The 25,630-nt window shown below is 39.1% G+C and overlaps 2 protein-coding genes across 2 annotated transcripts in view; one reads left to right on the forward strand and one right to left on the reverse strand.

The window, feature by feature from the left end:
• The window catches only part of mtmr11 (myotubularin related protein 11), a 42,774-nt gene extending 26,683 nt beyond the window's left edge, over window positions 1–16,091 (forward strand). Inside the window, exons 9-17 of the mRNA XM_084727671.1 lie at window positions 961–1,049; window positions 3,762–3,889; window positions 6,133–6,211; window positions 6,682–6,752; window positions 10,297–10,469; window positions 10,565–10,735; window positions 11,096–11,314; window positions 13,288–13,605; window positions 15,401–16,091. Coding sequence (XP_084583797.1) covers window positions 961–1,049; window positions 3,762–3,889; window positions 6,133–6,211; window positions 6,682–6,752; window positions 10,297–10,469; window positions 10,565–10,735; window positions 11,096–11,314; window positions 13,288–13,605; window positions 15,401–15,847 — 1,695 coding nt within the window. The 3' untranslated portion in view covers window positions 15,848–16,091. The remainder of the gene's footprint in view (window positions 1–960; window positions 1,050–3,761; window positions 3,890–6,132; window positions 6,212–6,681; window positions 6,753–10,296; window positions 10,470–10,564; window positions 10,736–11,095; window positions 11,315–13,287; window positions 13,606–15,400) is intronic.
• A 2,540-nt stretch (window positions 16,092–18,631) lies between these two features.
• On the reverse strand, window positions 18,632–25,630 carry LOC146322243 (uncharacterized). Its single transcript, XM_084725799.1, has 2 exons — window positions 25,021–25,630; window positions 18,632–20,651 (listed from the first exon to the last, which is right to left on the reverse strand). The coding sequence occupies exons 1-2, from the start codon at window positions 25,101–25,103 to the stop codon at window positions 20,300–20,302; spliced, it is 435 nt and encodes a 144-aa protein (XP_084581925.1). The 5' UTR covers window positions 25,104–25,630; the 3' UTR covers window positions 18,632–20,299.

Here is a 25,630-nt window from a genome sequence, read left to right on the forward strand (position 1 = left end):
TGAGTTCACCGAGTACTGAGAAACATTTTGATTTCACCTACCAATCTTTTAATGGTTAGATCACAAATCCACGTGTTAAGAAAATGATACAGCCTCAATTATACAAAATATTTTTTGATTTTCTTTCAGGGCATTTTACATTGGTGTACATTTTTCTACAGACTTTATGTATAGTATTATTCTGAAGGACTTTGGCGTCAGATATTTGTAAGTCCTGTATTTGTAACTCCAAAACCAAAGAACACAGAAGCAAACTTGTGTCTTTAATGTCATTTGCTATAAAGGAAGGTGCCTCAGTTGATTCTTCTGGAGATAAAAACAAATTTCCCAGTTCAGACCCGAGGCTGCTGCCATACAATAAACCACATTTGCAATAAAAGCTTGAATAAGCCCACTAAAGGTTCAAAAGATCCAAGTCTTCATTTTCATGCTTTAACAAAGAGGTGCTTCAGAACTAACATTGGAACTTGAAGAAAATAGAAAAGTAGAAGTTCTTCAAATAACTATTTTTCCTTCCCACGTAATAGATGATCACATGGCTTTGTTACATTCTTGATTCTGATTGGTCAATACAGCATTCAATCTGTTATTTTCATGGAGGACAGATCATTGCTATGGACACAGTTCTGATCATAGAGTCCTGAAGAACAATAAAATCATTGTTAAATCACTAAAATAATTTAGAAATTAATATTTTGTGTCAAATTCTTTATTTTTTCTCCGTATGTAACAAGCAGGAAAATGTACAGTGAGCAGGTCATTATTGTGAAATAAACCCCTTCAGAATGATTGAAGACCCTGCACCATCCTGTCCCGTCTTTTAGACATGTTTTCACTTCTTATTAACATTCCTCTGACACAAATTACAAGATGAACACAGACGCACTTTGAGCCTCCAGAGAATTTGCACAATGTGGAATGTGTTATTAAAGGAGGTGAAATTGTGTTTTTGTGTTGCAGCGCTGGTGTTGGCGACACCCCCGAGGCAGTGATCTACTGCGAATGGCCAGCTTCCAGAACAACATCTACCACGAGAAAGATGACATCAGGTATCTGTGTGTGTGTGTGTGTGTGTGTGTGTCTCTGATGTTTTACAAATGGAGTCCAAGTGTGTTTTAAGATGATTTAGCTGTACTGTCATGAGTAACTATCACAAGGCAAAGCCTGGGTTACAGCAGGGGTGTCAAGTGGGCTGGACCAGTAAAACTACTGAATAATAACCTATAAATAACAAATATCCAAATATCTCCCTTTTTACTGTTATGAAGTATAAGCACAGTCTGAAAATGTCCACAGTTAATGAACCGTCCATTTTCAAAACTGGTGATGAACAGCCTGGGACGTCTTACGAAGAACGTCTCAGTTCTTCCACATTCAGTCAGTCTACTGTCTAGACTGGACCCAGACCTTAGAATCTGCCCACTCCGCTGAGTCGAGTCTGCAACTGCACAAAACATTTATGTATTCTGGAAAAGAACAATATAGCATTTTATTTATTTATAATTCCAGCAACTTGTCAAGATGTAGAAATAATTTGAATTTTCCAGATCGGACCTTTTGGCGTGCTGGTGCACAGGCTGTATGTATGTATGACATCTCTGCGTTTCAGTAAATTAATTATAGGTTTGATTTTATGCCTTAAAGCTGCTGTTTTTTTAAAATATGAAAATAGAGCCATTAGGTCTGTCTAAATCAAAATGAAGGGCTGCTACAAATAGACGATCACATCCCTCCTAATTACATGTAAAATGTCAAACAGCAGTGCATGAGTGGCCTGTCGAGGGAAAGCAGGAATCATCAATGTATGATTACTGTCTCTTTGGTATGCTTTAGCAGAGAGTGTCCTCAAGCCCGTGGAGTTGTCTGCATACAGTTAAATAAATCAGTTTACATTTCTGGATATTTAAACTCATGTTTTCCAAACAGTCAACTTTTTAATTGAAGCTACCACTGTTCAGCTCATTCAGCTCACCTGCTGTTTGAGGACAGCGATTTTTCTGATACTGTGTGTGTGAGAAAGAGAGAGCCATACCCCTCTCTCTCTACAACTGAACAACCTTCTACAGTTCACATCAGTATACTTTACTGTCACTGCAGACAGTACAGTAATGTGTTTGATAGATGTCCGAACACAGGAAACCAAACTTCTGAAATAGCTGTCACTAAAGCAGCAGCTGGTCACAGCTTAAATACTGCATCTTGTTACAGAAGCGTGAGACTGAAACTTAAAAGCAGCCAAATACAGCATGAAATCATAACAGACTCAAATCACACTGACTTTCTACTTTTTAATGTGGGATGAGAAACTTAGATACACTCTGTGTAAAATCTGTCCAATTCACAGCTGTCAAGTAACATTTAAACAAATATTACTTTTTTTTTAAAACAACTATTTTTATTGGAGAAAGCGGAATAGATACAGCAGTCATTTGCATATCTCAGTAAGATAATTTTTTAAAGGAAAAAAAGAGAAAAACACAAATAAACATACTGTAAACCCAAACAACATCCTAAAAGAAGAACAACACAGGGAGTTAAACTATGTTATTTACTGGGTTGCAGATTATAGAGGAACTTGTACAAATTTAGCAGGACAGATTGCACAAATAGCAAGTTTGCTAAGGTACCAGAAAAGTGGTTGTGAGACAGGTGGAATGGTTGACTGGCTGTTAAAATACTCAACAAAAGGTCTCCATGACTTGAAGAGGGAATTTTATTTTTTTTCTAAATGCATCATTTAACCAGATTGAAAAGGAAGGTGGTTTTGGGGATTTCCAGGATAATAATAGCGTTCTTCTTGGTAAGCGTGTTGTGAAGGCAGTTACATCTCTATTTCAGCGCTGTGCAGTGCAGGGTTCTGATGGTACGCCAGATATGTGCAGCAGTGGGCACGGCTGTAACAGTATATGTAAGACAAAAGATAGTATGGTCGAACACAGGATTAGAATCGTTGCCATCGTGGTTAGGGTTAGTGTAAGATTTGCTTGGGGATCAACACAATGGTCAGACAAGTATATTTCTGCCAGTCTGGCTCTACTAAGACGGATGTTGTGTAAGACTTTGAACTGGATTAAAATGAACCACACATACAAGGAAGATGAGCTAACTCAGTTCAAAACGTCATTCCAAGACTTTTTCCCACTCAAGATCATTAGGGAGACGTGGAAAAGAATGAGATGTTTTTTCTTTACAAACTGACAGATTTGGGGGTATCTGAAAAAAATATTACAGGGTAGACTGAATTTGGCTAAAGAAAGGAAAACTATGGAATACATCATCCTCATAGAGATCTTTAAAACACCTGAGTCCTGTACTGTGCCATTTAGTAAATGTTGAGTCGAGGGTGGACGGTGTAGTGAAGAGAACTCAAAGTGGCGTTGAAACTGAATCCAGATTTTTAAAGCTGACAGCACGGTGCTTTTAAATGAGTAGTGAGAAGAAGATAAAGACAGGGAAGAGAAGAGTAGGTCAGGAAAGGAGGATTTTTGACAAGATTAAGCTTCCAGAATGCATCAGTACGTATCAGGGGCATGTAACCAGTAATCTCTAACTTCTGGTGAAAACACTGCAGTGTGCTCTGATAGATTTTTAAGGCATTTGACGACAAACTTTGAAATCTTTGAAAATGAAATTCACTATTTATCAAAATATGACTTAAGCGCTTCCACGAGACGTACAAGGCGACTTGATTATAAATTTAATCCAGGCTTGTTGCAGCAGGTGTATCAGTGTGTTAACAGCAGTTCTGTGCTGTTCTGCAGGAACCTGGAGATGATCCTGTTTGGTTGTCAGTCCTCTCTGTGTGTGGTGGTGGAGCTGGGCGAGGAGCTGCCCTCACCTGCCGATATCCAGCTGGCACACAGCCGCCTGCGTGCCCTCTGTCTGGGAGGTGATGATAAGACATGAACACACACATCGGCACAACACACCTGAGCAAATATGTATTTACACAGAGCAGAGACTACTGATGCATATAGACAATAGAGAGAAATGAAGCACCCACGTCCTTCAATGGTTGTATAAACCTGTATTGGAGCGCACGCTCTACCAAGTGAGCCACCAGAGCATTAAAGAACAGAAGAAGAATTTTTACCTCACAAAAATAAAACCGCATAAGTAATGATTTATATTCTAATTTTTTAGAGTTTGTTTACTTTTCTTTCTTTTTTTTTTTTTTTTAGCTAGAAACATCTGGTGGGCCAACTTTGGTCCACAGGCCTTACTTCAGGCAGCCTTAATCTAAATGAATACCAACATGCAACAGCAGATGAGTCTGGTTTTTACTTTCAGTAACTGGATTGTTTGACACGATTTGTTTTGGTAGTGTTTCTTCATACTCACTAGTTTTTTTTTGTTTTTTTTTAACAAATTCTTTTTGCCTCTGCCATTGTTTTTATCTCAAAATCCACACCAGTCATGGTGTTTTCTGTTCCATTCCACTTTTATGTGAGCACCGTTAGTTATTCCAGAACCCTAAAGTCTGACTAACTAAACCAAGTTTAAGCCACAGTCATGACTGCTGGATACTTAAATGTCCCAGTGCAGCTAGTAGAAAGGCTCGATGTGTCAGTGACTGTTCATGTGCACACAATCATTCTGAATATTACAATATTGTGACTTTGATAAAGGTCATGTAAACACATATCCTAATTGGATATTCCTTATGCTGTATGTTGCATTTTCCTAGTAAGACTTGTGGGATATGCTGATATTATTTGGACCAGCTCTGTGTAGTAAACAAACCCACTAGCTAACAGCTGTGTAACATATACATTATGAAAGACTATCAGCAGGTTTATGGACATACTTTTGTATGTTTTGGATAAAATGTGTGATATAAGCTGTAGGACAAATGTCATTACATTAATTGAGTGTACATGTTTGTGTGTTAATTGCAATATTAGTGGAATTTTATTTTTCAGTAGCCATATAAACAGCTTAGAAGAAACATTGCCGTTTTCGGTAAAAAGGGCAAAAAAACCTGAATATTTTGTGCATGTAAACATAATCATTGAAACCACCAAGGCTTTCTGAATTTTCTACAAAATGCCTGCTTTCTTTATCACATATAATGTATATTTCAACATGTATAATTACACCACTGTTCTGTGGAGTTGTTTGGGTCATCAGCTGAAAACAGGCCCAGTGTGTTGGTCTTTATTGTTGTTTTTGTCATGTAGACACACACAGCACATTCCATGGTTGGGTAAACAGAGAGACGTCTACAACCACCGGCCCTGGAACTGAAATGCTGACCTATCTCACGCACTCCAACACACTCATATATACCCTCTCCCACTCTCTCTCCTGCACACAAACAATGTGTAAAGGTCACCGATTATCACGGTTCACACGTTTGTCAGCTCAGTGTTTTGTCTTTTGTGGGTGAGCGCCTCACAGCTCAGAGGATTGTCCTGTAAAAACAGCCACTCACATGTGTTTGGTTGGATTACTGGCAGTGGGCTCTGAGTCTTCACAACAACTACACAGAAAATCAAAAAAGACTTTGGGGATTGTATTAAAGGCTAATCCTGCTGAGATTAAGTGGATTTTGCACTTAGGGCCCATTAAAGATGTGGATGATTTATTTAGAGGTGGTAGATTTCTTGTGGTGTGAAATAGTTCTCCATTCTAATGTTGTAAATAATGAATACTGTTCTATCAGTAAATATAACATTGTTTAATTGACAGTCTTTCAATATGGATTTTTGTGTAAAACACACGTGAACCTGCAAAAGAGGCCTTTAGAGGTTTAAGTTTAAACATGAGGACATTATTTGCAAAAGCAGCATTTTTTTAAAAGGAACTCTTTACGGTCTGGAAGACACAGATATAATTCAGGCTTTTTCTAATTTTCACTAAATAATAGAGAATAAGACAAGTTTTCATTACACCAGTTTTTCTACAAGCTGAAAACCTGGTCGTAGTTGCTGCATGTTTTAAGAAAGGTTTATTTTGAACCGTGTGCTCCAGATCCGTCTGTATTTCATCTCATTGTTGTGTCTGCTGTTGTGTACTGGTTTGAATTTTCAGCTGATGTGCAGATTTCCACTGAATCCTCTTAAGACTTTGATGTGTTTGTAGTGAAATAATGGCTGAACACAGTCTGTGTTTTCCTGTTTTGACTTGTAGATATCTCCACATCTGTCTCAGTGCCTGATGACAAATGGTTATCTACCCTGGAAAGCACCCACTGGCTAGACTACATCAGGTAACTGCCCTGATTGGCCAACGTTGAACTAAAGGGATGCTAATAAAAACTAGGTTTCTATTTGCATACAGAATTATCTCTGTGGTGATTCAATGCAGTCTATATTTGTTAAACACATCATACTGATAGGAAACTGACAGTTAGGGGGATGCATGATATTGATAGATAGATATTTTTTTATTTTTAATAACCTGCTTTTTATGGCCAATACTGATAAGACAGGCAATCATTTCATATTTTTGTATTCCAAAAATAAGTGTTTATAACCTGTAGTTCATGCACAGCTGAAGGTAATAGGTTATAACACAGTCACTGAGAAAGCAAAGTTATAGCATTATAGTGTGCAAAATTATTACCATGTTTTTAAGTAATTACAAGTTTTTAGAGGTGTTTGTAATGTGATCATTGTGTTTGAAACCATAATGAGATTATTCTGATTTGATATTATCAACCGGTCTCTCTGTCTTCAGGTCCTGTCTAAAGAAAGCTTCAGAGGTTGCCTGCCTGCTTCGTGGCGGTCACCTGACTGTGGCGCTGCAAGGTGAATCACGTGACCCAGCCCCCGGCTCATATTATTCAATCCATTCATTATTCACAGCGCCTCCCTCTCATTAATCCCACATTAGGGCTTGCCTTGAAGTAGCTATATACCAGCAACAAGCACACTCCACTGAGCCTACATGCACACTGTCAATAGGCCTCCACACATGTACACCAGACGGCTGCTGCTGTGTTTGCATCCAAGATAACACGTCTGTCTCATGGAAATGCTTGATAACATGAAGTTGAAACGTGTTTTTGAAGATATACTCTGGTCTCAAAACCTTCAAACGCAAAGTAAATTTCAAACTTTAAGACAAAATGTAATGTAGGTTCATATAGACCGACCCAGTTCCTGATTTGCAGATCCTATCTTAACTGTTTGGTAACCATGGTAATTAGGGTTAGCACCTGATGTAGGAATAAACGCCATTAAAGATGAAGAAGTCAATGGTTATATCCTAACTTAAGATTTCACACAAGCACCCTGATGTTCAAAAGTTTTACATAAACAGTCCTACCTTTAGGATAACAATTAAGTTGTCCCAACTTTCACTTTTCCACCTTGTAGCTTACATCCTAACTAGGTAACTCTAGTGTTAGCTAACTTGTTTAATCCATGTGACTGCATCCATGTGATGCTGTATAAGGTGGAGACTATCTTAGCCCTTTGTCTTTCTTTTATCTCCCAGCTTAGTGTTGTCGTACATTTCGATGGATTTCTCCTCAGATGTGACCAACACCTGTAACTCATCTAGCCTGAAGTGAAATGCCTGTCTTTTGTCTTTTTCTGTATGCTTCAGTAAGAAAAAACAAGTTTTTTAGCTTTGTGGTTGCTAGGTAACGTAGAAGTTGTTAAGTGATGTTTTATTGAGTATTTAGGATTTCCTAACCTGAGATAAGATGGGATGAAGTAAGATAAAGTGAGATTCCTAAAGTTAGTCAGGATTTGCTTCTGTGACACCAAATTTGGACAAATCCAATCTTAGACTCTTCCTATGTTAGTTTGAGACTTAAGAATTTTCTGTAATTTGGCCCCAGGTCAGTTACTATTATGAGACTAGGTTTAGCTGTCTGGTGCATTTCAGTTCCAGCATCAGGTGAAGGCAGGAGCTTTGATGAACCTGGCTGCATAAACTGGCTCTTTAGACATGAAATGTCACATCTCCAGTAGGGACGGAGACATCGCTGCTGTGGAAGGCAGAGTGGTACCAACTATAGATCATCTCCTCACACAGCTCTGGCTCTTGGACCAAACTTATAGGACTGGATATTTCAGGAGGTGGATAGGATGAGAGGCACTAACCAGGCAGGAGATACTCACAAGCTGTTAGAGTTAGAGTCACCTCTGTGTGACTGTGCGTGGTGCAAACAGGAAGATGTTGGCTGTTGTTTTGTTATGGAGTAGAGGTGTCAACTGATCACCACCTGGCAGTGAGTTGGATCAAGTGACGGGGAATGCTGCAGGACAGACAAGGTAAACCCAAACACGCAGTGAGGGTGACCTCAGAGTGTCTGGCTGCGGCTCGTATCAACAAGGTCCTCAGCTTTCACCTCCTCAACTTATTGCCAACTGATTAGTTTGATATTGTTGTTCTGTCTTATGTCTTTGTTGGGCTACCAAGACACAGCAGAGGCAGCAAAGTACACAGTACACGTACTGAATGACTTTCTTTACTCAAGTAAAACATGACAGGACCTGAAATGTACTCAGAGTATAAAAGTTAAAAAGTTGGATACACCAAGGAATTGTCTTTTCTATTGTCCTGTCCATTTCAGTTGACATTGGTCTCAATGTTAGAGATTATAAGAATAATCAATAACTTCCCTCAGATGCATTAAAACTAAAGTAACAAGACTGTTTTTAAAATGCCAGGATTAGAAAATACAGATATTTGTGTAAGACTAAAAAGTTGTTAGAAAAATAAATACTAAAAAAAGTACAGATACCTGACAGTAACATAAATTTTTTGCTTCCAAAATTCATTTATATGTGTCAGCCAGTGAAGGAAATGGGACAGAAGTATACAAAAGAATGATTATTTAAAAAGACTACTGAAGTCCATTTTACAGACAGAAGGCTGTTGTTGATTTCTAATCATGGGGTCTGTCTGCCTGCGGTGTCTTCAGAAACACCCAGAGAGACAGACCCGACTCTGCATACCCCAGACAGTGGCTGTTTTCAGGATGTTTACCACTCTGTAGCAGTAAGTGACTAACAGGAGGCCGGCCTTTAAAACGCCTGTTTAGCTGAGAGGTTTGTGTATCAGTCGCGCTGTAAGTCTCCGTATTGCGGCAGATCTGACATCGGCTGGATCAGCAGTAAATATCCCACTGCAGAAATGACTCACTCTACTGGCCCGAGAAAACTTTGTCTCTCACTGTTCTCTTGTTGTGTCTGACGCTGGGTCTTTGTCATCATTTTTATCTGCAGGTCTGTCGTATTATTATTATCTTTGTCTCTTACTTTCTCTCTGCCTGTTTATTGTCAAATCCAATAAGCCCTTAAGAGGAATAAGAGCTGAATTAAATGGTTGTTGTAAATTTAAGGGCGATGTGTCCCGAGTGGTGCTCTAAAATTAAATAGTGTTTGAGCTGAGTGTACAAATAAAGTACAAGTCTATTAAGTTACTCATCACATTTTAGACAGACACTCAAAAAGACACAGTGAAGCCTGTGGTGTTTTTAGCAACGGAGGAGTAAAAGTTCTGCACTGAAAATGTCACTTAAGTAAAAGTACGTGTGCATAATTAGGAAAATGTACTTTTAAGTGTGAAAATAAAAGCACTCAATGCAGAAAAACGTTCCCTGACTGTTATACTAACAGGAAAAGGCAGGATTTTATTGTTGTAGTTGGTTGAGCTTGATCTCATTTTGAACTATTTTGTATAAGGCTGAAACTAAAGATTATTTTCATTATGCATTAATCTGTTGATTATTTTCTCCATCAATCAACTGATTATTGGGTTTTCATGAATGCTGTAAATAGTGAGAATTGCTATCATAATTACCCAGAGACAAAATTGACACATTCAGGATGTTTGATTTGTCTAACAGTCAAAGCCTTAAAAGGATTAAAATATACATTAAAATTATTATAATATTTAAAAGGAAAAGCAGCAAATCTCAGGGAACTTTTCATATAGAGCCGGTTTAGACCGTAGTCGTCATAAACTGAATAGTTCCAGACAAGAGGCCACTATGAGGAAAATCTTCCTTTTAACAGGCAGAAACCTTCCAGATCCAGACTCTCTAATTTGCAAAGTAACTATTAAGTATATTTATATACTAATATTTCTCACTGACATGTAGTGGAGCAGAAGTAGAAAGTGGCATGAAAAGAAAATACTCAAGTAAAGTACCTCATATTTGTATTTAAGTACAGAACATAAGTAAACATACGTAGTTAGATTTCACCACTGCACCTCGGCCACTACTATCATATTTGCCACACCTCCAGCAGGTTGATGTAAAGTAAACGTCAGGTAATATCACAGAAGTCTGATGACCTTTTCTCGTCTGCTCCCCCTGATCTGACACTACAGAAGCGGACGACCGGGACATGAGCTGTGTGGTGTCCAGCCTGGTGCAGGTGATGTGTGACCCCCACTTTCGGACCCAGCACGGCTTCCAGAGCCTGGTGCAGAAGGAGTGGGTGATGGCCGGCCACCGCTTCTACAGCCGCATCAACTATCACCGCGACAACGACAAGGAGGAGGTGAGAGGTCAAACGGGGTGTCCGTTTTGAAAGACGCTATAGAAATAAAGTTCACTCACCTGCTAAGTTCTCTTCGGTTCCCTCTGTCCCTGCAGGCTCCGGTCTTCCTGCTCTTCCTGGACTGTGTTTGGCAGCTGCTGTCCCAGTACCCCTCTCGCTTCCAGCTGACAGATGACTTCCTGTTGGCCTTGCACGACAGCATCCACCTGCCACTCTTCTCCAGCTTCCTGGCCAACTGCCAGCGAGAGAGATGCAAACGCTCCCAGGTACCCGACACCTGAGAGGGGCTTTGGCCTCTTCTGCCTGTTCACAGGACTGAAATGGTCTAAAAGGCTTCTCCTGTCATATATATTGATTAGAATGATTATCATGTAACTCTAGTATATCATCTTTCTAGAAGGGCTGCAGACATTTTAATCATCTTAGTCATTACAACTTTCTACAGACATACACTGTAGAAGTGTTGTTAGGTCTGTAGATATTGAGAAAGTAACTAATAAACATGTGATAATCTATTTTTGTTGTTTATCATAAGAACAAAAACTGACTAAGAAAAGAAAAATAGAAATTTAACAGAAAATGAATAACAACATATACCATTAAAATCTGTATTGTGCTGTTCCCAGAACCTCGGGCAGTCCTACACACCCGTCAACGGCTGGAGAGATATGCTTCATCCAGATTCTTCCTCAGACCCCTCCGACCCTCCTCTGCCCCCGGTGTGGGACTGGGCCCTGCAGTACAGCAAGCACAGACGAGACCGCTTCACCCAACCCGTGCCCCCAGTCCCTCCGCTCCAACCGCTGCTCAACGGCAACCTCAACACCAACCCAGACTCTCACAGGGTACGGCTGCCAACTCCTTCATGGTGCGACACACCCTCTAGTGGCCGTGGTGGGAGCTGCAGGTTTAACAGTGGTTGACACCCATGTCAACTCATCTCATGTTGAGATGTTAATGTCTTTGCAGCTTTTCCACAGACAATCTTTACTAAAGAACAACAACCAAAAACTTAAGTCACTACATTGTACAGGATTCCTTTGCAGTATGGAGAAGCAATAGAATTTGTTTTATGTTTTATGTAAAAAAAAAAAAAAAAAAGTTTCTCATGGCAGTAGAAAAAGCACTTGGAGCACTGTGTTTTCCAACAAATGAATTATCTTTACATTGCATTTTTACAGCAGAGCGTCAAAGTGACAGGCCTCTGCCTCACACTGTAATTTATATTCTAAAATATCCTAAAACTCTTTTGTTTTGTTTTTTGCTGTTAACCCAATATGCAAACTAATGTCAGATGCTCCAAGTCATGATTTAATGATTCTTAATTACAGAGCTTCTGATCAGTCAAGAATAGGTGTGGTTTTAAAAAGCTGTGTGAGCTAAAACACACAAGAAGCTTCATTCTACTTTATAATAATTCACTGCATGTTTACAATCAGGTGGACAAACCCATTATAATATGCAATAAGTAGGATGAGTGTAAATGATGGAATAGTGGGACAATAATGTGCCAGAGGTCACTACATTTTGGCTTTTATGGGCAATTTTTTTCACCGGAGAATCATTCCTCCATATCCCCGTGGAAAAGCCTGTTTATGAGTTATGCAGTGATTAAGTTATCAAAAAATAAACCGTTTTTTTTTTTCTGTGTAAAGAATCCCTACCTTTATGGCTGCATTCATCGTTGTTTCCATGGACACAGTGAATAAACAAGGCTGCACAGATGCTGTGAAAAGACAAGGCAAAAGAAATCTGGATGTCAAATGAGGCTGAAAAATCTACAGAGAAATCTAGAAATTTGAGTCTGGAAAAGTATGGAATTTTGAAAATGTAAATGGACCCTAAATGTAAGGGCTTTTCAGTATCAGAGAAGATGAGACTGTTACAGATTTTCAGGGTGGCTTCATGTCCTTAAGATGTCTTAAATCCACATTAAATAATAAAAGGCATTAAAGACTATGAAGTAGTCTTAAATTCTGAAATATTTATTTATTGAATGCTGGAACGATCTATGATCTAAAATTAACTCCTAAGCACAAAATCCCTGTACACTTAATCTTTGGCTAAATCAACAAGAGTTGAATTTGAACGCTTCTGATAACCTGTTAGTCTTTTACGTTTTTTCTATTTGTGTTTGCAAACTTTGTCCCTGAGTGACTGAGCATCTGTCTGGACTGTATGGAGGAGCTCTCTAGTTAGCTAACCTGCTACCACTCCAGTTTCTGTGGATTTATTTTCTACCTAGTTTTAACCCTCAGCATAGAAACTGGGAAGTCTACCTTACTATAGCCTCATTTGTAACTGCATATTTTTCCACACTGATAAACAGTTTGATATTTTGACAAATGTTCTTTAACTCAACCTGTTACTGTAATTTTTCCCTATTTATAATTTTGACCTTACAATATTAACTTACTCAGAAGAGTCTGCATGTGTTGTCACAATTGTTGCTTAATTTTATTGCAAACTTGGCCTTAAATGAATTTAAATGATGGCATTAAAACTGTCTCATCTCCTGACTGATCTGTCAGACTGTTTGCATCAAGCCACTGCACCCTTTTGTGGTAGTTCCAACACATGCATCCAGTTCAAACCATCTTCTTCTGAATTTCACTGATTTATTGCAAAACATTGAGTGGTGGAGATTAGTAATTATTTTAAAATAAATACCTACAGCGTATACTGTCTACACTTCGTGGCTCATGGTACAAGACATTAGCTTATTACTGTGAAATTCAGTTGTTAGGTCACTTTTCCAGATGTTTGCGACTTAAAATTTTGACTGACGGTATTTTTTCCTGCCACATCTGTCCTCCAGCTGGCTGACACCATCCCAGGCTCAGTCTTCCTCCTCTCTCGAGGCACCTTCTCCTGCCCCGCTAACCTGCTTCCCTGGCGCAGCAGCAGTTCAGGCGTTTACAAGAAGAGCCACCGGAGGGCGGCGTCCTCCGAGAACGTGCCTGGCCTGGAGAGGCTGCTGAAAGCTTGGGCCCTGACCGAGTTCCCACATGGCCTCACTTCCACCTCCGGACCTCAAGGACCACTTGACCCCTACGAGCCTTTACTGCCCCTCCTCATGGGGCCCTGCATGGGTCTGTGGAGGGAGTGCTACCTCCGGGGGGCGCTCCATGCACAGGTATGTTGGAAATGTGCCATGGACACTTACTTAAGAATGATAGTGAATCACTACTGAAGACACTCAACAAAAATATTCTCCAATATCTCCACTGACTGGATTGTGCTGACAATCAGGATCACGTTCACTTTTTCTTAGTGGCTCCATAAGGATGATTTCAAGATGCCCTCTTTGCTTAAAGCTGTTTTTCACAACCTAAGGGTCTCCAGATGATAAAAACAAAAACACGTCCACATTTAAAGGGATAGTTCAGATGATTTGAAGTGGGGATTGTATGAGGTGCTTATCGATCGATAGTACCAGTACAGACGCTGAGCTATGAAGTGTTGTGGAGAGGTTCAGCAGCACAATGTATTTTAGCCTCTTAAAAAAAGAAAGTCCACCTAAAAACATCTGTATCAAGTGTATGTTACTTTTAGAATATCTTCATTTATTTCCCTTGCTGTCAGCCTTTTCTGACAGGAAACTGCTGTTCATCAGTCTCAGGGCAGACAAAGGAAAAGATGCATCAGCGTACAGAACAGGCAGCGCTAATCATAGGCTATCTATTTTAAATATAACAGGGTTAAGTGTGTAAGTGCGGATGTGTGTCGCTGGGTTGTACATGTGGGCAACATCCTCCACAAATGTTTTATTAAATTTAGCCAATAACACTTCCGGGAGGCTTCACGTCTCTGCTGCGTTCAGCCTCATCATGTCGTCTGAATCCTCTAACGTCGTCTCTTTGATGTGCAGATTAGTCGGAGCTGTTGATCTCCCAATATGGACGTGTTGCAGCCTCTGTGATGTCTGCCTCGTCTATCAGTCCCCATGGTGATGTTAAGAATAGTCGAGGGCTGTGTGGGTGGGTGCACTCGTCTATTTAAAGGGAGCTGTAGAAAAACAAGTAAAACCTATCAAACCGCTAAAACTTCAGCTCAGGTTCACAGCCTACAGAGGAGATTAGGATAAAATCTGTACTTTTGTGTAATTGTTTTCCCTTCGATTTCACACACAATTAAACTCCAGGTCAAGAAAATCCCTTAGTGGCACTGACACAAGATATCTGTTCATTCAGAAACCAGTGAACATTAGAGCTTAGATCTAAAACAACAGTCTGATCCCTGCCTGTTTCATTATCTGGAGGTCTTAGGCAAGAACCAGTCTACCTCTTATTTAATGTCAGTTTGTTGCTTTTTTTTATATGTATTATACATAACAGTTGTTTCGTGTCATGTCAAGAGTTTGATATGACAAAAGCATTTACAAACACTGAATATTCTAATCTTCAGGTTGGACGCAGCATTTGTTGCAGGGCAGTTTGGATTAGGTTGGATTAGATTGTAGGGATGTAACGTTACTAAAAACTAAAGGTACGATATGATACCGCGATAAAAAGTCCACGATACAATATTTGCCATATTTTTAAAAAAATAAACAAAATCAAAATGATGACTTTAAAAAATGTTCTTTATAAAATGATATATCTGCTGTGTACAGTAATTTTTTGTTTGAAACGTAACATGCAAAAAAAGAGAAAAAGCTGAGCAGCATTGAATGTTGACCCGTGTTACGGATGAAGCTTCAAAACATCAGGCTGCACAAACAATAATTAGTAGGATAAATTAACTGTTTGTTCTCGTCTTCTTGTGGGATTTGAACAATATATAATAAATAATAATAATATAATAAAAGACTTATTCTTTAATGATGATTTGAGTGATAAATCTTCTGTTGGGTTAGTTGAGGTTGAAGAAGTTAAATTATCGACCACCTGCTGCGGGAGAAGTTGACCATGTTTGCTTTCCATCCTCAGGCGTTCTCCCACCCCGTCTCCGCAAACCACCCCCACCCTGTGGAGCGGCTAGCCCAGGAGGTGCAGCAGCTCAAAGACAAACTGGCACAAGCGTCCGCCGGCGCGGATCCGAACCCACCCACCAAGATGGCCGAGCCCCGGCGGACCGACGCCAACCTGAACCAAAACACCAACAACGGCACCTTCCTCTTCCCGGCGCTGAGGCCTCAGGGCACGGCGGTGCCCAGAGCAGCGCCCGCTCCTACCTCTACCAACCACCAGACCTCCAGGGGCCCTCCGCCCGCTTCAGCTCCGCCATCCAGGCCCGCCCACAAAGACAATGGCAGCGGCAGCAACAAGCACACCTTCCTGTTTGGGCACACAGAGGCCCGTCCTGACCAGCGCTATTACCCACCACCCAATAACGCCAAGCTGCCTAAGAGCAACGGGTCCTCGATAGCCTCCTGAGATCTGCTCCTCATCTCAGCCGGGTACTACCAAGTCACTGATGACTCCCTCGCTGTACTGAGGAGATCCAGGCGTGTGTGTCCTGTCACGCCATATTTGCTTGACTACAAGGTGTAAACCAGATTTAGTTGGACCACAGTGAACTGCAGTAGAATGAAATAATCAGTGCAGGAGCTCTCCACTCTGCTACTTATCATCTGTACTGTATTCAAAAAATGTGACAACCGTTTTGTATATTTGTAAAGAAAATCTTAGTATTCAATATTCCGCTGATGAATACAAAGACAAAAAGAATAAGGGCTGAAGATTCTTGACCGACAGAGCGTGAGAAGCACATCTTGCAGTATCTTAACATGCAGTGGACATTTTAATAATGTCACCCTTCAAGAAGATAAGGAAGCTTGCAGTTTCTTTTTTTAGCTTTTTATCCAGACTGGGTTACAGTGACTGGGCGGGACGGACGGAGTGGTGGGATGAGGTGGTTCTTCAGTGCTCCTCGCTGGATTTGACCTGTGACCCCTGGGACTGTCAGGCTACACGTCTGCATGAACAAGACTGTTTTTTTTTACAACTAGCCCTTTAAGTCTTATTATGTCATGCTAATGTGCAAAAAGACATCAGATTCCTAGTCTTTTTTGTATTTCTGCTTCAAACAGAAAAGTAGAATATCGTCTGGAAAATGATCATTTTTGAGAACTGTCATTTTTTTAACTGCAGGTGCTGTGACCAGTGACTTTAATGTGGAATTTAGGGCATGAGAGCTATTTTGGTATCTGCTCTCATATCTCTCCACTTGCATGCACAGGAGCAGCGAGAGGCCTATATTCAGTTCAGAGTGTTACGTTAGCCTGTATGTGTCACTGCATATTACGGCAGTATAATCCAGTTCCTGCATGACTGACATAATTTCAGGGCTTTATTGATATAATCGCATCTAAACTTTCATCTTTTCATGTATTGTTGACCATTATCGGTCCATTTTTTGATGTCAGACGTAGATGAGTGCAATTTCTTACCAAAATGTAGTATTACTTTGAGAATTCTTCATTATTTTTTGGTGGGATGGAAAAATACAAACTTCTTAGGGATGCACGATATAGATTTTTTTCAGCCAATACCAATAACTGATCATTTCACATTTTAAAAAGTTCATATAACCTGTTGTTTTTGCACACCTGAGGGTAAGAAAGGCTCACTATTCCAACAAAAACAAAGAACTATGGCTTCAGCTAACGATTATTTTCAGTGGTGATGAATCTAATCAATTAGTTTTTTGATTTATCGATTAGTTGTTTGGTCTATAAAATGTCAGTAAATGGTGAAAAACATTTCCTAAAGCCTCAGGTGACGTCCTCAAATGTCTTGTTTTGCTCATAAGATACTCAGTTTACTGTCATAATGGAGTAAAGAAACCAGAAAATATTCACATTTAAGAAGCTGAAATTTTCTCTTAGAAAATTACTCAACTGATTAATCAGTTTTCAAAATAGTTGCCTATTACATGATTTATTAATGGCTGTAGCTCTGCAGAGGACAGATCTGACTCTTTCTTTACAAATATACTTAGTGTTTGAGAGCATTTTGACTAAGAATTCAAATTAAATTCTCTGACAAATCAGATATTATTATCAGAATAATAAATAATAATAGAAATGTATGATTCATCAGTCCTGCTGTGTATCGTGCATCCCTGTTCTGTTCTGCCTTTTGATCGTCGTACCTTGAAAAGGTACCAGTGTTGAAGGGAAGTTTTTTTTCTTCCTGTTTACTTTTCATTTGATCTTTCTCTCCTGCCTGCTGGTGAATCAGTATGCAGCCAGCATTCAGGTCAAGGACTTGGAAGTGTGTGACTGTATTTAAAAGCACAAAGGGAGATAACTGGTCCTGCGCCTTTAAATCCAAACAGGCTGTCGTTCGCATGATGTGGGTGTCAAGTAGATGCACTGGCGTCACTCCCACGGACGAATGAAAACGCACCGCTACGTATCTGAAAAGCGTGTTTTAGGCAGGATTAACAGTTGTCCGACGAATGACTGATGCGGACCTTCTCTCATGTCAAAAGGTACCTCACTTGATAGCACTATGAATTATTAAATTGTTGTAAATATTCATCACATCAATATCAAAGCACGTTGATATCAGCTACAATTTCAGAGCTTTTCCAGGTGTGATGCCAATGCATTTACTTCTCTTCCATGGAGAAAAAACACAAGTAGTTAAGACATTTTAACCAAAAAGTGTGGGTCAACCTCTCACAAACTGCAACATGAACAAACTCTACTGATTTTCTGTCCTTAATATGTTCTGAATGGGAGGGAGAAAGTCTTAAAGAATCATACGAAGGGAAAGTGTTGAAAATAATCAATTCTTGTGAGAAAAAAGGAACAGAAAATGTTTATTCCTCATAAAAGTCTCCTCTGTAACATATAAAAAGTTCTCAGAGATGTTAGTGGTGGTTCACAGGTTTTTATTCATGTGCTGCTACTTGTTTGGTTCCTAAAATAATCATTTCAGTTAACATCACTATATTTCCTCTCAAACTTTGTACAGTGACGACTTCTGTTCGGGTCAAACTGATCATCAGAAGTGGATTAAACTCGTTACTAATTAACATTTGTATATTTAAAACATGAATATAAAGTAATGATTCCCTATTTACTGAGTTTCATTGACTGTAGGCCCACAGCTGTTTCAAATTACTGAACGGTGTATAATTTAAATACACTATAGTACAGTATATAAAATAGAGCTGACTGGTTTTTTGCTGCTGCACCTTATTGACTCGGTCATTTTTATTAAGTTCTTGGAGACCAAGTTATTCACTGAGAGAAAATGACTTTTCTTTTTCGAGTAAAAGAGAAAATGGAATAACCATTTTTGAAAGGATTTTCAGTTTCATGCTTTCATGTATGCAAAGACTACTTGATTACTTTTAAAAACTTATTTAAACAGTATTTTAAAAGGAATGATTCTGTCCCGAACGCCGTTGATCCCTGTAACTGTGATCACTACAAGCCGTTTATACTGTAATACTGTTGTATATAAGCACAGATTAACATAAAATTAAAAATAATTATTTAAATATCACATAAAATTGCTATTTTATATTACTGTCTAAATATTCACGACTGCCAAACTGTAACAAATCAACATAAATGTTGACAATAATGAACTTACATTTAAACATGTTAGCTTTTAAGTACAATTTCAAATAAATTTGCTTTTATTACAAAGATATTTCGAGAAAACAAACCCACTCTGTCATTTTGATCCACGTATTTCCTTTTGCACGTTCACTGTACTGAATCTAACTCATGAAGTTTGATTCAGTAAAATGTGAAACAGTTTCTGGTTGATTGTGGACATCAGACAAGAAGACATGTATAAATCAGTATTTTAACATGCGCAGCAACGGACAGTTGTAGCTTCACTGATTTAAGTATTTTTCAATACTTTTCCCGTCTCTGATTTTTAAGACTTCTGTGTTGTAAATGACATATTTATGAGACCAGATCAGTTGGAAGAGTTTCTGTTGCAGTTTGTGTATTCATGGCTGAACTAAAGGTCATCTTTGTCCTCCTGCAGGGAACATTAGATCTCCTGCTCCACCTGTTGGTCTGTATCATTGTGTAATTTAATTTTTTTTTCTTTTGGTACGAACATCATAAATTTTGCCAGATGTAAATATTTTTTTGTATCAGCATGTTTTGATCCTGTTAAATAAAAAAAGTGTTATCAGTTCGTAAACTCTCAGCTGCGTGTTCATGAACAAAAACAAAGGAACCCATTCTCGTACACAGCTCACAAACTTTATTTTTTAACAAAATAAATATTTACATATGATCTGGAACACTTAAAAAGTAGCATGGCACTGTACAACAGAATTAAAATCCAACCGTCCTGCATGATATGTACAGTCAGAATAAAACACTTTGAGAATCATGTGCAAAATGCTCAAAACTTTCACAGGAAATGTACAAAGTAAGAAGTCGCCTGACAGGAAATGTTACAAAATATCTACTGCACAGTTAAACTCATGTAAAGCTCCGGTTTGGTCTCATGGTCTCGCATTTTATTTAACATATCAGTGTTTTTAGACAGAAGTAGGTAGAAAACCTGCATGCTGTTGAAAAAATATATGAATGATCTTCATGTTGTTTCACCACATTTTGGGGGAAAAAAATGGACCGAAATATAAAGATTCCTCTCTTCTACATTTGTTATTATGACATGCAAGTTTTCAACCATCTACTGAGATGCAGTTTGGCACTCTAAACCAATGGATGTTAGTGTCATGCATTCTCACGTTTCACCTGATAACCACAGACGACAGAGAGTAAAGTAGGACGGCCATAGTTGTAGTCCATGTCACCACAGAGGAATCATGGCAGAGGCAGTGCTTTAAAAACTCACCAGCTCACGGCTGCAGAAAAGATTTGAGAGTCTACAACTTCACCCCCACCGACTCCCGTGCTCCTTCCCCGTGCACTGCTGCTGCTGCAGGATGCCGTAGGGCCCGTAGAAATACCCGGAGGAGGACGGGCCGAGGCCTCCGAGCTGCCGGATGGACTTGCACATGGGGCAGGGGTAGTCGGACAGGCCCTCGATGTCCTCGAAGGCCAGGTTGACGATCTGGTCGCAGCAGGGGTCGCAGTAGAGGTGTCTGCAGGAGAGGCGCTTCAGGCGGGCCTCGTAGGAGATGCAACACTGGCAGTGCGGCAGGTCGGGGCCCAGAGACAGGGAGCCGGTCAGGGAGCTGCTCTCCAGGCTGCCGGCCTGGCTGGAGCTCTGTTTGGTGGGAGACCTGAGGGAGGGAGGGATCACAGAGAGTCAGAGAGCCAGAAGAGATGAAAAGAACAGTCAACTTAAGGAACGGTTGATTAAAGAACTTTTCAAGCAATAATGCCAAATATGATTCCAAGCATTTCTGCTCTTTCTCTGTTTTATACGATTGTAAATTTAATATCTTTGAGTTTTGAATCAACAACAGTCCACTTTAAGACTGGCTCTGCGAGATTTTGATGGATATTTTTAAACTTTGACATTTTATAGACTCAATATGGAAGCCCTGAGAGGTAAGATACAGCAGAAGTCCATTTAATTATTTTTTTTAAAACTATTGTTATGACTTGAGATAGGAAAGATTTTGCCACAATAATTTTTCTAAGTTACGCTTTTTACCATGTGTGAAACAGGTGAACTCGTCAGGATAATTTTGTGTTTGTTGCTGTAATGCTCATTTTAGCCACAAGAGGCATAAGTACAGCAAACCTCATGTTGTACATGAGATTAAAAACATTTCTGTTTTCTTCCAGGTGAGTTTTAAGGTGCTACAAGTGATTCTGGAGAAAAATAACTAACAGCACTTTGGTTGGATATCTGTGGTCGACCCAAAAAAAGAAAGTTGCCTGATGAACTTGGAACGAGACTCAATAATCAGTAGATTGTTGATGCGCTCTAAACACAAGATACACACTGTGTTAGCAAGTTATCTAACATTACTGCCACGTCTTGTTCTTAAGGAACTTAGAAAGATTATCCCGTCAAAAACCTTTTTTTCCCTTCACTGTTCTTAAAGGTCCAGATGTCTGGAGATTTTATTAGATAGAACATTAATGTATAATCACCTGAAAACAGGAGCTGCTGTGTTTTCTTAGCCTTAAGTATTTTTAAGCTTCACTTTTAGAAGTTTGCTGCTCAGTTTTTCTTAATGTGAATCAAAATACACATTTTAAACCGTAATGATTTAGCTTCGATTTAAAAGAACTACAGAGTCGACATGTTATGGTTGAGATATTATTTAATGAATTTGTCAAATAAGGAAAACTTGACACAGAGGTCGTTGGGGTGAAGCTAACCGTTTTATACCAGATTAAATCATATTTATGTAAAAATCTGATGAAGCTGACAGAAATCTGAGACACATTTTACATTTCATTTAAAAAAAGATTTTAAAACAAGTATAAAACTGCAATTATAATCATCTTTATGTCATTTGTAGGTGTTGGTTTTAGATTCTGAAGACTTTTAACACATTTTTAAGTTGTGGATTCTTTTGTGGGGGTTAAGTCTGGCACAGATTCTAAGTTTAGAAATTAAAAAAAGCAAACCAAAACATTTTAGAATTCTTAAAGACAACATTTTCACCCAAAAACATGGAATTAATGAGTGTTGCATTAATCATTTTTAAAGGTTTTTTTTTTTGGAGGACATGATTTGTCCCAGTTCTCAAGAATTAGTGTTGATGTTAATGTTTAGCCTGTAAACTGTCACAAAATATTGAAAATGTCATTTCAATGTCTCTTTAAATATTCTGTCTGAAAAACAACCCAAAACATATTCAATATACCATTAAACAAAACAGAGAAAAACTCACTTTTGAGACGACGAGGAACAAAGAAATGTAATATTTTAAACTGGGCACATTAATTTGAAGGGAAATGGAAATATGTGACTTATTGTTTCAGCTCTATTATACAGAATCATTTTATTCCACGCTGCTCCTCTTTAAAACAGATTTGCTTAAAGTTTTCAGCAAACAAATCAAATCAGGGCTGCAAACTAATGATGATTCATCATTGATTAATCTGCCAATTCTTTTCTTGATTAATGGATTCATCAGTGGGTCTGTGAAGTGCCAGAAAACAGTGACAACGTCCAGTTAGGAACAAGCTGACGTCTTAAGATGTCTTTTTTTGTCCAACTGAGTGTCAAAACCCAAATATACTCAATTTATTCAAGGACACAAACGGAAAAGCTTCACATTAGAAAGACTGGAACAAGAGAACGTTTGATGGAAAAAGACAGACGAGGAGATTTTTGTGACACTTTAAACCACGCCTTCTTAAAAACACGATGCACTTTAGACAAACTGAAACAGATCAGCCTTTTGTTCCAGGGAATCAATAACTGGTCAAACTAGACCTGGAATGATGGCAGGTAGGGAGGAGCTGAGCGATTGCTCCATACTTCAAACTGTGGAGGTGTGAGTCTGCTGACATTTATCTTTTCCTTTAGATTGAGACGGTCTGTTCTGTCTCAGACTTGGACTCAGGTACAGTCTGTTATTTGGGCGTTGGAGCTGTGATTTCCTCATTAATATGTGCAGTGGGTCTGTAACTCTGCCAACTGAACCTCATCATGTCTGGAGCCTGATCACAGATTCAGTTGTATAAATTAATGGTTCTGTCTTCCTCTGGGTCATTTTCAGGTGCAGGACAATCATTTATGTTAATACTCCTGGACTTGATAAGATTTCAGATTCACCGTTTCTCAGTGTATAAGACTGGTTCAGCCTCTGTGCACCAAAGAGGAAAACTCAAGATGACAAACCTAATTTTTCCAATTAATCAGTGTCTCGTCTCCGTGCCTTGTTTTTGTGTGAGAAATGATCCGACTGAATCACAGGGGTCAAATACTTTGATATGAAGAAATATTTGATCGCATCAACAGGTAAGATCATTTAACCTAACAAAGATTAAAAGCAGTTATCTTAAATTTCTATAGGTTATCTGGTCAAATTAGTAATCTGAGCATAAAGTTACGCACGTTATCCCTGCTGACACGTCTCACCTGTATCCACTTTTGTTTTCTTTAACACTCGAGAGCAATTAACAGTGACTTTCACTGTAAAATGATCGGTCAGTTAAACTTTCACAAAACATTTGAAAAGCTACACAATGTTCCACATAGAGCTGCAACAATCGATAAGTTGATCAAAACAAATTAGTTGCCAACTATTTTGAAAATATATTAATTGTTTAAGTCGTTTTTCAAGCAAAACTGTCAAACATTTACTGGTTGCAGCTTCTTAAATGTGAGGATTTGCTGCTTTTCTGTTTCATTTATGACGGTGAATGAAGAGTCGTGGGGTTCAGACTGTTGACGTCACTTTGGGCTCTGGGAAATTCAGCATTTCACAATTTTACACAATTTGTTTGACATTCTATAAACAAACAACTGATCAGTTATTCGTGAAAATAATCAGCAGATTAATCAATAACCAGAGTTCATGTCTTTAAACTGCGTGTTTTGAGAAACAATCCAAAACCAAAATATCTTCAGTTTACAGTGAAATTAAACAGGAAATAATAAACCAGATTTAATACACAGAGTATATATTTAACTGTGTTTCTGTAGTTAGAATTATTTTAAATACCAGTAAGAGTTCACTGTTTCTGTGACCTGATAAAGTTTATCGTTCAGCAGTAAAACGTTTCGCCTCCTCGTTGTAAGAATTAACTACTGTGAAGAGATCATTGCAAAAAAAGTGTTTATGTATAGATTCTACATTCTGCATAAAGAATATCAGATATAATCAATATTATTAAGTTTTTACTCCCTAATATCAGCATCAGCCTCCAGTCCAGTATCGGTTGGACCCTAAACTGTTTCACAGTCTTTACCTCTTTAAAAGGAACAGTTCACCCCAAAATCAAAACAATCTGTATTTAACCTGTAGATCTGTTTATCTGTCTGGACTGTCCCTTTAAAGAAGATTCACTTTACAAGACAAACTGATTTCAGATCCACTGTCTGGAAGTTGTGTATATTAGTTGTCAAACATTTGCTGGTTCCAGTTTCATTACTGTCAGAATTTGCTGCCTTTCTTTGTCATTTCTGACAGTAAATGACGAGTCTTTGGGTTCAGGCTGCTGGTTGGATTAAAAAAAGAACGTGGGGTTCTGAGAAATTGAACATTTGCACATTTTGTCATAATTTGACATATTTTCTTTTAAATGCAGAATCCGCAGCAAACGAGGCAGACTGATTTCAGATCAGCCGTGTTTAAATTGTGTAACATGAGCTGGTCTTTACTGAGACAAGGCTGGATAAAATGAGCGCAAATAATGACTCAGAAAAACCTGTTGTCATAACAACCGGGAAGTGAGGGAGGATATTTCATAGAAAATCTATTTCTGACCGATTTATCACATGTAAAGATCTGACAACACATTTCAAAAAGAAATGAGTTCGTGTCCTCTGCAGTGATGATTAACCAGAGTGGTGAATTTAAAAAAAATAATAAACAGAAGGAAATATGACAGAAAAATGCGCAGGTAGATTCACTGAAGACTGGAAAACAGGTTATGGTGTCATTGGATTAATTTTAAGAATATTGGTAATTTAAAGATGATATCAGACGAAATCGAGGTTGATCGATCAGTGCTCACCTTGACGACGATGAATCTTTGAAGCAGTCGAAGCTGAGAGCTGCGAGGATCCTCCACAGCAGGTCCATGCCGGTTCCTCTCATGGTAACATCCAGATTTCTGCGACCTGCTTTCTGGCGAGCGTCATATTTTAGAAAAACGCGACACCGCTGAGTCTCTCTTTAAATTCAGGACAAATCAACAGCGCAAATCCTGCGCCACCCCCCTCCCACGCCACGTTTTTAAATATGCGAATGAAAAGGATGCACCCTCTTCATCATCATCATCATCACCATCTGCAGGCACGTGAGGGACGTAAACAAAGCGCTACTTTCATGTCGTTGCTCCGTCTGTGTGCGTCTGAGTCGCTGTCGATGGTTTCTCCCGTCGTGTCTCTCCTCCTCCTCCTCCTCTTCCTCCTCTTCCTCCACACAGCAGCAGCAGCAGCAGCAGCACACGGTGGACGCAGGGAGGCGCAGCTGAGCTGCTTCATTTGCATCAATCAGGGAGAATCAACCAATGAGCTCAAAGTGGAGCAGGAGGCTGAAATGGCCTCAAAATACTGATGAGGTTTAGAAAGAAGGAGTCTGTCAGCTCATTTTTTAGTTCCAAGAGATCTGAAACTGAAAAA

Source organism: Lutjanus erythropterus, chromosome 9 (assembly GCF_056507025.1).
Source record: "Lutjanus erythropterus isolate fLutEry1 chromosome 9, fLutEry1.hap2, whole genome shotgun sequence".
Classification (NCBI taxonomy): Eukaryota; Metazoa; Chordata; class Actinopteri; order Lutjaniformes; family Lutjanidae; genus Lutjanus; species Lutjanus erythropterus.

Bases quoted from the DNA above. Each gene is read 5' to 3' on its own strand.
- LOC146322243 (XM_084725799.1), bottom strand. From the start codon at position 25,103: ATGAGAGGAACCGGCATGGACCTGCTGTGGAGGATCCTCGCAGCTCTC. The intron at 20,652-25,020 runs GTGAGCACTGAT...TCCCTCCCTCAG, and splicing joins AAAGATTCATCGTCGTCAAG to GTCTCCCACCAAACAGAGCT.